Source organism: Phascolarctos cinereus, unplaced genomic scaffold (genome assembly GCF_003287225.1).
Source record: "Phascolarctos cinereus isolate Bilbo 61053 unplaced genomic scaffold, phaCin_HiC Scaffold_2;HRSCAF=192, whole genome shotgun sequence".
Lineage (NCBI taxonomy): Eukaryota > Metazoa > Chordata > Mammalia > Diprotodontia > Phascolarctidae > Phascolarctos > Phascolarctos cinereus.
The window spans coordinates 324,575,153-324,588,321 of NW_027555625.1; the positions used below are offsets into that span (position 1 = coordinate 324,575,153).

Sequence of the window (13,169 nt, forward strand, 5' to 3'; positions counted from 1 at the left end):
CTGAATGTTTGAAATGCTCAGGACCCTTATCTCAATAAATCTTAAACTGAAGGAATCCCATGCTAGAGTAAACCATGTGGGGCTACTTGTTCTAACCCTATTAACTTAAGGGGTGTTTTCATTTCCCCTCAGGCTTGGGAGGGAAAGCAAAATCCTTCAAGATTTCCTTTCTCTCAGAACAGATTATCTCAGGCTTGCCCAGGAAGGAGTGACCCTGGAAGGGAGGTCTGGTACCTAGAACAAAAGAATCCTGGTCTAGGAGTCCGGGAAGCTGAGTTGGAATCACAGCCTCTCACCTCAAATTCTAGGGTTCACTCACCCCTCTGTGAAATGGGACAGTTAGAGTAGAAGGACCTTAGAGATCCTTACAGGGAAAGAGAACAAATCTGCGATTTCATCAACATAGGGAACTCCCAAGTTCCTGGACTTTGCCACTACGATGTCACACCTGCTGTCACATCTTGGACTCTCTTGGAACCTGGAGCCCCCTCACTCTGAAGCGTCCATCTGCCAGGCTGGTTCTCTTTTCCCAGAGATCTGTTTCTCCTGGAGCCTCCATTTCGGAGAGGAGTCCAGGACAGCTAACTTTCATTCTACTCCTCCCCTTCCCCACTTTTCAGCTCCCTTTCAGGTGTTAATTCTATTAGAATGTAAGAGACTTTCTTGTTTTTATTTGTATCCCCAGTTTTTGCAGAGTGCCCAACAGGATTGGGAACCTGTGGCCTTCTAGGTCCTTGGGTTTGGACTTTTGACTGAGTGCAAGTTTTATTAAGGGGATTTGTTCTGTAAAGTTTAGATTCAGTCAAAGGGCCACACTTGAGGACCTACAGGGCCACCATGTGTATCAGGGCCCCAGGTTCCCCACCCCTGAGCCCTAGCACAAAATAAGTGCTTGATCAACTGCCTTGCCTTGCTAAGTGAGGAATCGCCTTCTACTCACATAGGTTGGCACCTTTTCTGAAAATCAGAATCTTGGAGATCTTAAGAGTGCCAGGAATGCTGAGAGCTTAAGCACTTTGCCCAGGGTCACACAGCCAATATGTGTCTGAGGCAAGACTTGAACCCAGGTCTTTCTGGCTTCAAGGCCAGCTTTCTCTCCATAATACCACACTGCCTGCTCTTAAAAAAATGCTCTAATTGCTCAGTGAACAACTTGTAAATATTCTGTGACCGGTGAGATCCCATTTCTCCTTGAAAGCACTTTCACAGCCACAAAATATTCTGTTCCAGTGATCTCCACTTTCACTGTGGGCCCCATAATTCCCAGTCTGGAACAACATCTCAGAGCCCATGTGTACTTCCATAAACAGTGTTTTCTAACCCGGTGACAAGGAAAGACAGCATTTTAGCCTGTCCACTTCTGAGTTTCTCTTGCGCTCATGTTTCCTACATCACAGTTGGCAAATTGCACTCACTCAGTTTGTATCCTGAGGCAATCCCCACACCACCAACTACTTGTCAAAACAAGAGGAAAGGTCATGCATTAAACAGTAAACTTAAGGAACTCCAAAAAGATGGAGAGCAGAGTGCAAGGGTGAAGGGTATGGAGGATGCTGGGGTCTGTGCCATCTCTCCTTCAGACTCAGCTGAAGCTCTTAGCACAGGCACTGCACTCAGGCAGCCTTGTCTCATCGGACTTCGTAACCCCTGCTGTGTCTCCTCAGCTCGACCGTGGGCTCTTCTTGGGCAGGGCCTGTCTCACTTTCTATCACAGTGCCTGGCATAAAAGAAGCACATTGACAAACCCATCCATAGAATGGGAATGACCATACTATCATGCAAGCCTTTAAGGTTGTCATGATCTGGCCCTAGCCCACCTTTTCAGGCTTACTTTAGTGCACAGAGCAATGAAGCTGCATTAATAATAACAGCTAACATTTATACAGTGCTATGTGCCAGGCATTTTACAATTATCTCATCTGATCCTCAGGACAACCCCAGGAGGTAAGTGTCTTATTATTCCCATTTTAGAGATGAGAAAAGGAAATAGGAGGTAAAATGACTTGCCTAGGGTCACACTGCTAGTAAGTGTCTGAGGCTGGATATGAACACAGGGTCACCTTCCTGACTGATCCAGTACTCTTATCACAGCACAGTGCCACCTACTTGTACTCTGGAAGGCCTGGATTCAAATCCTACCACAGACGCTTGACTCAGGTACTCTGAACAAGTCACAACCTCTCAGTCTGTTTCCTCATCTGTGAATTGGGGATAACAGCATCTTCCTCAAAGGGCTGTTGTGGAGATTAGATAACACATAAAATGCTTTGCTTCAAGTGTTGTTATCACATCCAACTCTTCATGAGCCCATGTGGGATTTTCTTAGCAAAGATACTTAAGTGGTTTGCCTTTCCTTCTCCAGACCACTTTACAGATGAAGAAACTGAGGCAAACAGGGTTAACTGATTTACACAGGGTCCCATGGCTACTATCTGAAGCCGGGCTTGAACTCATGCCTTTCTGACTCCAGGCCCAGGGCTCCATCCACTTTGCCATCCAACTGCCCATTGCCCCCAAGGTGATATGTAAACATGAGTAATTGTTATTTGTAGACATTAAGTAGAAACCGTGTCATTTCTTCCTAACAGAGGCCAGCTCTCCAGGGAGTCTCCTCTCTCTCCCCCTCCCCCCACATCCATGGGGCTCTCCTGGCACAGCCTTCCTCCCATGTAACCTGCCCATGGTTATTCTGTTACAGCCTTTGTCTTGCTCAGCATCCAAAGGCCTTTCACATGTTCAGCCGGCATTCATATGCTAATAACTCAACTAGCTAGTGAAGTAATTATTTTTTGCTGAATTTATTATTAGACCTTTGTGGGGAAGTGAAAAGCAGCAGCAGGTTAACGTGGGCTGGATAGGGGGAACAGCTAGGTCTGTTCTGAGTCACTGACGTCTGGTAGAGACTGGCCTTGAGGAGCAGTGTGGCCCAAGGCCAACACTAACAGAATGACGAGATGTCAGAGAGAGAGGACCTTCAAGACTAAGGACTCCGGGAGTTCTTAGCATGTCCTGTGCCACAGATCCCTCTGGCAGTCCGGTGCTGCCCATGGGCCCTTTCTAAGAATCTTTAAAGGCATGACACAAAATACATAAGATTATAAGGGAAGCCAATTATGCTGAAACAGTTATCAAAAAAAATTAAAAACAAGGTCACGCAATCCAAGTTAAGAACCTTAATTAAGTCCGACCTCATTTTACAGATGGGAAATCGAGGTCCAGAATGGAGAAATAACACACCCAATGTCATAAAGAGCAACACCAAAACCAGAATTCAAGTCCAGTTCTGGTCCCCAATCCGGTCCAGGGCCCTTAAAAAAAGAGCATTCTGCCCAATGCACTTGCCAATGCATTCTCCTGTTGGGCAAAACCACGTACCCAAAGGCCCACTTCCCCTGGAAGACCTACCTACCTTCTCCATTCTTCCAATTCTACCCAACCCTAAGGGAATAAAATAACTACAAAGACGACATCCAACATCAACAAGGTGCTTTCACTTTCCAAACAGGTTCACATCTTATCCTCACAACAACCCAGTGAGGCAGGCAAGACACCACAGCATCAGCACAGCCACCGTGCCAACAACACAGCCTTAGCTCTGAGCCTGGGGACAGAGGCTAGGGCCTTCTCCTGTCTTCTTGTTCCCAGCTGGAATCCTCTCTTCTGCATCTTTCTGAACTCACAATAAATTCTTTGAGGCGCAATGATGAGAAAGAAACACCCACAAGACCGCCGTAGTGTATGCTACCCAGCCAGCTCAATAAAGGAGCCGGGCCTAAGAGGTGCCTGCTTTATGGGGTAACAAGGTATAACGGGTTAATAAAACCCAAGAGCGGCCCTGACGAAAACGGTCTTTATTAAAAGCCCTCAATATGATATTAAAGATCCAAGATAAACTATTTATGCCTTTAAGAACACAGGGAAAACCACTGAAACAAAGATGGTCTTTTCAAATTTGAAGGTAAAATGTGGATTCCAAGGCAGTGTTCTTTTAAAAAAATTGGAGGGAGGGTACAGGGAGCAGAATCTGTAAGACAAGGGGAACCAAAGGCAGTGTAGGCTAGCTATTCTGTAGGTTTTGACTGCCACCAGAGGATCCAGAGTGGACTCAATCTCCAGGGCCACGCTCTCTTCCTTCATGAAACCTCCTTAGATCCCCAGCCAAGCACTGGCCTTCTCTTCTCCGGGATATCACTGAAGGGTGAGTGATACCACTCACCTGATGAGGGGGTGGGGGGAGAGATGGAGGGCAAGGGCCAAGGCCAGAAGAGAGAAGACGCACCAAACAGCCCTCAGAAAACCCCTTCCAGTTGAGGAGAAAGGGCATGTACATAACAAGTCATAATACTGCTATTCATAATGGCACTTCTGAGGTTTGCAAAGTGTTTTTCTCATAACCCTGTGAGGTAGGTAGCTCGAGTGGTGTGATTCTCATGTCACAGATGAGTCAACAGTGTCTGAGAGGTTATGTGGTTTGTCCACAATAACACAGCAAGGAACCATCTAAGGCAGTATTCAAACCCCATGTTTCCTGAATGCCAGATCCAGAGCTCTGATACACTCTACCACAATGCTGCACATAAGGAGAAAAAATGCAGACAGCAAGAGCCATAGGAGTTCCAAGGGAAAAAAAAAAAAAGATTCCCCTGAGCCAGCTGGGAGATGAGAGGTTTCATAAAGGATAAGGGACTTGAGTTGGGCCTTGACAAAAAGCCAGGTGGTGTAGTGACAATATGGGAGTTTTAGTGGGGAAGATACTGAGTTCAAATCCTATCTAAGACATTTACTAGCTCTGTGACCCTAGGCAAGTCACTTAACCCTACTTCAGTTTAATAATAGCACCTACCAAAAAAAATAAAAACAAAAACAGCACCTACCTCACAGGGTGATTGTGAGAGTCGAAAGAGATAACACACAGAAAGCACTTTGCAAAACCTTGAGGCGCTATGTAAATGATAACTATTACTACTGACAACTGGGTAAACTGGTAGATAATAAAAACAATCTCATTCCTAAGACACTTCAAAATTTACAAAGGGATTCCTTCACAACAACCCTGAGAAAGAGGTAATGCCAGTATTCTCTCCATTTCATTGATGAGGTCCAAAATTGCCATGGCATGCCCAGGGTCACAAGACCAGTAAATGTTAAGAGCCAGGACTTATACCCACCAGGCACCAGGAACCCTGCTAGAGTAACAAAGGGGAAAAAAAAAAAAGACAAGTCTGCCTTCAAGGCGCTTACAATCTACTAGTAGGAAATAACGTGCACAGATAAGCAAAATACATACAAAATAAATACCAAGTAATTTGCGGGGGAAGGGGCACACCAAGCATCGGAGGCAGCTGAGAAAAGCCCCAAACCTGGGCCTTCTGAGTCTAAACCCAGAATTCTCTCCTCTCCACCAAGTTTCCTTTCTACGTGGAAAACAGTTAGCCAAGTACCATTAGGAAACATGGATTCTCCACCAGCCTCGATCTCACAACACAAAGTTCTAATCCTACTGACAACTCACAGGACCCCAGAATGAAGAGTTGGAAGGGGCCTTAGACCCATGGAGTCCAACTCCCTCATTTTACAGATGAGGAAACTGAGGCCCAGAGAAGTGATATGACCTGCCCACGGTCACATAAGCAGCAAGGCCGGGATTTGAGTTCAGGTCCTAGGACTCCAAAGTCAGTACTCCTTCCACCATATTACCCTGCATCCCCTAGTTATTTGTATACATGTTTCATCTTTCATTAGTTTATAATGAACGCCCTCTGAGAGCAGGGCCTAAGTCACTCTCCTTTGCATCTCTACCATATCCTAACACAGCATTTTGCAGACAACAGACAAAAAGTATGAGTGAAACAAATGAAATATAACAATGTGGGAGGGACTTAGATAAACAGACAAAAAGTAAACTAGGTAGGGCTGAGAAAACAGGACAATGGAAAGCACCACCACCACAAACCAGAATGGCATGAGATGACAAGGAAAAACTTGGCCCCCAACGAAAGACAGGAGACGACAGCTCCCCCAATTCCTTTCCAGAGGCCAGGTGAGGTCTGTAGGTATGGAGCATTGCGTATATTTTCAGATTTTTTTTTCCAAGTATTGACTGATTTGTTGATTTTTTTTTTAAATAATCTTTCTATGGGATGGCTCTGCAGGAGGGAGGTCAGGGAAGGATACAGAAGGTAATGTAGTGATACAAAAACAAAAGCCATTGCTAAAAAAAAAAATTTTTTTTGGAAGAAACGTCAGAATGCAGCAGGAGGTAAACTGGGGTAAAATTGTAGAGGACTTGAATGCTGACCTAATGGTCATGGACTTGAACCTACAGGCCACAGGAAACCACCAAGGTGAGGGTGACGTGCTCACAGCTAGACTTGGGAAGCTTCCCTTGGCCTCATGGGCAGGATGCAAAGGAGGGGCAGAAACCAAAGGCAGGCAGGGAGACCCATTAGGAAGCACCCACACTTGTCATGAAGAGTGATGAGCGACTGAACCACAGTGTCAGAAGGCAGGGCAGGAAGGACACAAAAAAGCACAGAGGAAACAAACAGAGGTCGAGAAAGTTACACCACCACAGTTATCAAGCCTGGTAGAGAATGACTATCACTGATAGAAACAATGAAGCCGGGGGGGGGGGAGAAAGAGAGAAGGAGGAGAGGAGAGAGGGGGAGAGACAGACAGACAAAGGAAGATGGGGAGACAGAGGAAAGAAGCCTGTAGAAAACAAGGAAGACTGAAGCTTCAGGGAGCTTTTATTTTAAAAAAATTAATAATTAATAATAATATTAAATGCAACAAAATGGAAAGAGGGGAAAAGGACGAGCTGAGAGACAATGAATACCACTCTCTACGGCCCCTTGGACACCACCTTGTCTCGGCTGAACAGGCGTTCTAGTTAAACAGGAACTCCTGGAAGATCCTCCTTTTCAGGGTCCTCAACAGGAAGGCAAGATCATGCTGAAAACATGCCAACTAGGGAAAAACCCAACTTTCCTGGTATTAACAAGGCAGGAGGACACTGAGTCTGAAGGATTCTTGAAAGCACCTGGTAATTTTCCACCCTGGTTAAGGGGAGGGAAAACCCAGACCCAGGGCAGAGATTCTGCAGAAGCAAGGAGAGAGTCCAGCACTCATCCTCCCCAAAGGACAGATCCAAAATCACACTTCTCTCTATGCAGGCACTGTGTGAATCCACAGAAGGAGTGTGTAAAGGCAGACTTCTCTCTTGCACCACAAATTCCAATTAAGCCCCTTGAAATTTTTGAATAAGTTATTTTGAAAAAATAAAATTTCAAACTCATACCCTGCTTAGGAGTCATCTGAGGCAGGGAACACATTTTTATGCCCCTAAGAAAAGTCAGAAAAGGAATAAAAAATGACGTCAAAATTCCATATTTTTCATGACAAAATCAGAGTCCGAGAAGTGTGGCTCTGCTTTAGGGTACCCAAGATCTGCCGGGCCTTTTCCTGCATAAAAAGTTGGTCTCTGGTTCCACCACAAGCCACGACTTTCCAAGCACTGGACATCTGGGAAGGAGGAAAAAGGGTTTGTTACTATCTAGAATCAAATTAATCTTTTCCAGAAGGCATTTGTGGTCCCCTGTTGGCCCCAACTTCTGATGCCATCCCCTCTAAGGTTACTTTCCCTCTATTCTGTGTTCATCTTCTACATTCTGATTTCTATTATGCTGTGCCCCTAGCCCCAGCCCCATTAGAATATAAGCTTCTTGAAGGAGGGACGGTTTACTCCCCATATTTGTATCCCCAGAGCCTAGTGCAGTGCCTGACATACCGTTGGCACTAAATGAATAAATGTTTGCTGACTCCAACCCCAAAGTCCCCAACTCAGGGGGCCACTGCAGAAAACGAGAGCCTCAGGTCTGCTGCAAAGGACTCAGATGCAAACAATAAGCATTGGTCCTAGATGCTTGAATAAATTAGTCCTAGAAACATCCCTTGGGATGCAGGAAATCCTTCTGCTTGTTGCCCTGCTGGGACGCAGCAGGAGTCTTGGACCTGGAGCGAAATGATGCAAATGCAAAACTCTGGCTTTGCCCTTTGCTATGCTGATGCCTACAGGCAAGATGCTCAGGTTCCCTAGGCTTCAGTTTCCTCATTTGAACCTTTCATCATTTTTCTAGTTCTATAAAGTGATCCTTTGGTAGTTTGATTAGCATGGCATTAAATAGATTAACTTAAGGTAACAGCATCAACTTTATTATACCGGCTTGTCCTACTCATGAGCCGACCTTTGCTCCCAAAGAAGGTGAATTGGGAGCAGCAAGACATAATGGAGAGAAAGACCTGGCTGTGAGCCACAGCTCTAACAGCAGGTGAATAACTGACTTCTCCTTTCTCAGACTCAGTATCTTCAAGTGTCAAATGGGCAATTTGTACTACCCACCCTCAAAGGATGGTTGCCAGAAAAAAAAAGAGTTGAAAACCTTAAAATCTGATAGAAACAAATGAGAGTTGTGATCAATACTACTTCTCCTACCAGTAGACATAGAGAAGGCTCTCCTCCCTGCCCACTGAAAGGAAGCAGTGAAGTTGAACTCTTCAGAGCATAACAGACTAAATGTATAGGATACCAGGATCCTAATCCTGGCTCAACCAATCACTAGTTCTGTGACCTTAGAGGAATTCGCACTTCAATTTCATAGGATCAGAGAATGGAAGCTGGAAAAGAGCTCAAAGGCCATCAAGTTCAACCCCCTCCATGAGGAAACCGAGGCCTATGGAGGTAAGTGACTTGCCCATGGTCACAAAGCTAGTGAGTAGCAACATCAGCATTTGAACCCAGGCCCCTCAATATCAAATCCCTATGCCCTTTGGATTCATCATAGATTCCCCTCCCCACCCTCATCTTTAGAACCCAAATCTGGACTCAATAATCAGAACTATGACAGTTCAGGCCAATGCCTGAGGGCAGACACTCTTCCCCCACCCAGGTGAGGGGAGAGGAAGGAAGACGTGGTACGACCCTCAGACACCGCCATGCAGAAGGACTAATTACATTCTCAGACAGACTCACTAGGAGGCTCACACACTGAACCTCAGCAAAACCTTCCAGAAGGGTGGCTTTTGTCCAACTACAGACAAGCAACATGACAAGTGAAATAAACAGGCTTTTAAGGTTCAAGGTTCTCTCCCTCCTTGCTTTCCTTTTTTTTTTTTATATTTGGCTAGGCAATGGGGTTAAGTGACTTGCCCAGAGTCACACAGCTAATAAGTGTTATGTGTCCGAGGCCGGATTTGAACTCAGGTCCTCCTGAATCCAGGGCCGGTGCTCTACCCACTGTGCCACCTAGCTGCCCCCCTCCTTGCTTTCCTAACAGGTGAACAAAGCCCTGGCAAGGCAAGAATTAGCCAAGTCACAGCATGCTCCTTCTGGTTCATCTTCCGATCCCATCATGAACCCCCACAGGCAGGAGCACCTTCCAGAGCCAGAGCACCGACTCCTCCTGGAGGAGAAAGTCTGAAGGTGGTTCATTATTTCTGGCTGCCTGAGCCCTCCATGCACTAAACCCTAAGAAGCAGAAACAACAACCAGTCCCCTGAGGGCCTCCGGCTGGCTCTGGTCTCAAGACCGCTCACTACATCTCAGTAACAGCCACATCATGACTCACCGGGGCAGGGCCCTGGAAATGGCTCAGTGTCTTCGGGAAAGAAGCCTTCTCCTGCTTTGCCTGTAAAAACCCTCGGTTCAGCAAACTATTGTCCTCCTTGCTGCTTGAGGAGGTCAGGTTGAGGGAGCTGGACAAGAAGCTTGTCGGCTGGAAAGAAAATCAAGCAGAGACTTCATCATGTAGCCTGGGACAAGCACAGACAGAATTGCTCTACGGCTGCCTCAGCACAGCAGGCCAAGATTTCAGGCGGCAGAGGCAGACACCAGGCAGCAAGTTAGCCCAGTGCTCCTAAACACATCAAGATGACATCATGCTCCTCTGAAAAGGTCCTTCCGCTCCTTCTCAACCCTCAACTGTATAGACTGTTTGAATGGACACGATTCAAGGCCTAAAAGGGTCCTTTTCCAATTTCCTGTGTTCTATTCAGACCCTCAACCCCAGGCCCAGTGGAATAGCAGGAGATCTCTAGGTTGGCTAGACTGTAATCTTTGATGTACCAAGAGAAACAGGAAATCTAAGGAGAGGACCAAAATATCCCCGTGTTCTAGAATGTCTAGCTCAGCAGGCAACGGAAAGGAGATTCATGAATTTAGAGACTGGTAGGACTTTAGAAGCGGTTTCTAGCTTCACATCTCTCCAACACAACCCCCTCTCTCCACTCCAAGGGCCATGGTCTAGTTCAGGCCTTCACCTCCTCTCACCCCGACTATTGCCTCCTAATTGTTCTTCTTCCACAAACGGGACACTCTGTCTCTCAGCTCTGAGCATTTTCTCAGGCTGTCCCCCTGGTGCCCGGAACTTCTCCCTTCTCTCCTCTGACAACTGACCTCCGCGGCTTTAAGTCCCAACCAAAACCCCACCGTTCACAGGAAGTCTTCCCTAATTCCTCTTAAGTTCAGTGCTTCCTCTCTTTTAAATATTCCCTATTTACACCCTGTATATAGCTTACCCCATTAGTATATAAGCTCTTTCAGGGTGTTGTTCAATCATTTTTCCCATTGTGTCTTCGTGAGCCCATTTTGAGATTTTCTTGGGAGAGATACTGGAATGGTTTACTATTTCCTTCTCCAGCTCATTTTACAGATGAGGAACCTGAGGCAAACGGGGTGAAGTGACTTGTCCAGGGTCACACAGCTAAGTGTCTGAAGCTGCATTTGAATTTAGGTCTTCCTGACTCCAGGCCCAACACTCTAGCCACTGTACCACCTAGCTGCCCCTCCTCGAGGGCAGAGACTGTCTTTTACCTTTTTGGATTCCCAGAGCTTAGTAAGGTGCCTGACTCAACAAGCATTTATAATTGCTTATTAACTGACTGATTGGTGTGACCATGCCACCACCACTCCCAAACTCAGTAACTCCAGCAGCTGGCTCCCTATTATCCCTAGGATCAAGTAGAAATTTCTGTTTGGAATTTAAAGCTTTTCACAAAAATTGTTTGAGAGTTCTTCATGACTCGGTCCTTTCCAATCTTTCCCACCCTTCTTATTTTATACACCCTCTACAAACTCTAGCCATTCGGGCCTGTTCATTTTCCTCCATCTCCCACCTCTACATCCTTGCACTGGCTCTCCCTCATGCTTGGAAAGTTCTCCCTCCGCTGCCTCTGAAGGATCCCCGGCTTCCTTCAGGACTGAGCTTAAATGCCACCTTCTGCAGGAGGCCTTTGCTCAGGCCCCCAGCTGCTTAGGGTTTGCCCCTTTAAGGCTGCCATCTGTCCACCACACGGGGATCTTCCAGTACCTCTTACATAGTGTTGTCTCCTTCATTACTGCTTTTGTCCCTGTACCCCCTGCACTTAACTCCTGAGCCTGTGCCATAGTAGGTGCTTAATAAATGTTTGCTGATTAGCTGACTGATGATGACTAAACTTTTATTTTATAAAAAGTAGCTAAATATTGTAATCAAGAGTGCTAGACTCGACATCAGGAAGAGCTGAGTTCAAATCCTGCCTCAAATGCTTATTAGCTGCCTATACTAGCTATATGACAGCTAGTTAGCTATATGTGACTAGTCGCATGACTTACTGCCTGTATAACTAGGGAGGGTAAGTTATTTAACCTCTGTTAGCCTTAGTTTCCTCATTTGTAAATGAGGGCAATAGTAGCACCTATCTCACATGGTTGCTGAAGATGAAATGAGACAATCCAAAGAGTTTTGCAAACCTTAGAGCACTATATAAATGAAAGCTATTATCATCAGTACTATTATTCCACAGGAGGAAAGTAAAGATCAGAAAGGCAGGTGGAGTCAGTGACTGGGCCAAGACTAGAACCCAGGTCTCCTGGCTCAGTCTAGGGCGCTTCCCACTACGCCACGCTGCCAAACCCCCCCCCCCCAACATCTTTAATTATTATTTTCAGACACAACAGGTCATGGAGAACATATTTACCACAGCCTATAGCACTAGCAAAGAAAACACACACACACCCCTCAATGGAAATCTTAATTCCTCGAAGTATGTAAACATGCAATCAATAGCAGCCAGCTTGGTACAGTAGAAAAAGCACTCTGGATCCTGGGTTCAAATCCAGACAATGTCACTTACTACTTAAGTGACCTGAGACAAGTCAATCTCCCTGGACCTCAGTTTCCTCCTTTGTAAAATGAAAAGACTGGCCTACACGAGGCCCGTTCCAGCTCTAGATTTGGGAGAATTTGTAATGAACAACCAAGGCTAGATACCTATTAATCCACAATGATACATCAAAACATCTGCCCTACCAGAGAGCTACAAGTACAGGAATAACACAGACAAGGGGAATAACTGGTGTTATTGCCTGTAAGCCCCTGCTGCCCAAGAGGCTTCACTGCCAAACAGGTTTAGTTAGTAAACAGAGAGCCTTGTTTCAATCTCTGTTCCACTGGACAGAGCAAAATTTCTTTAAAAGGATCAAAAGGACACTTTCATTTCTGCTTCAATCTCCTGGGATACCTGCAGTTGTTCTCACAAGTAAGTCCAAGATTCAACAAAAATACCCTTTGTCTCACACCCTCCCGCACACCTTCTGCTGGGAGCCCAAGCGGTTCCCTCCTTCAGCCTAACTGTTCAAAACTATGGACTAATTACCATGCCACCAATATATATGTGACTCTTATTTCCCTATGACATGGATGATCCTGATCCAGTGAGCCCTACCTTTTTCAGCAATAAACTGTGACAGAGAAAACCATGAGTTAAGAGACTAGATTCTAGTCAAAGCTCTTTTAATTCTGTGTGACCCTGAGAAACCTTTTCCTGAGGAGGGGTCGGAGAATGGGACTGTTTCCACACTTGTAAAATGAAGGGGCTGCATTACCTCATTTCTAAAGTCACGTCCAACCCTCATGTTATAAATGTCATTTATTACAAAGCTTAGCCACAGACAAAAGGCCTTGAAGCATCTTTTACAAAAGGCTGAACAATCTCCACACTATTTAGGCTAAACTCTTTGCAACTCTGGGTTAGGGCTAGGATGCCTATGATTAATTCTCCTTGTAGTGATATGAGCTGACCCACCCTCCCCTGAAAACCTGCGGGGTAAGGGAAGAGTTCCCAGTGTGTGG

The 13,169-nt window shown here is 45.7% G+C and overlaps 1 protein-coding gene across 2 annotated transcripts in view; it reads right to left on the minus strand.

Annotated features, from left to right (window-relative positions):
- Window positions 1-3,469: 3,469 nt before the first annotated feature.
- The window catches only part of MYBL2 (MYB proto-oncogene like 2), a 50,311-nt gene continuing 40,611 nt past the window's right edge, over window positions 3,470-13,169 (minus strand). For both annotated transcript variants that reach the window (XM_020998779.2, XM_020998778.2), the window contains 2 exons: window positions 9,627-9,773; window positions 3,470-7,524 (listed from right to left, as the gene is read on the minus strand). In XM_020998779.2, coding sequence (XP_020854438.1) covers window positions 7,396-7,524; window positions 9,627-9,773 — 276 coding nt within the window. In that variant the 3' untranslated portion in view covers window positions 3,470-7,395. The remainder of the gene's footprint in view (window positions 7,525-9,626; window positions 9,774-13,169) is intronic.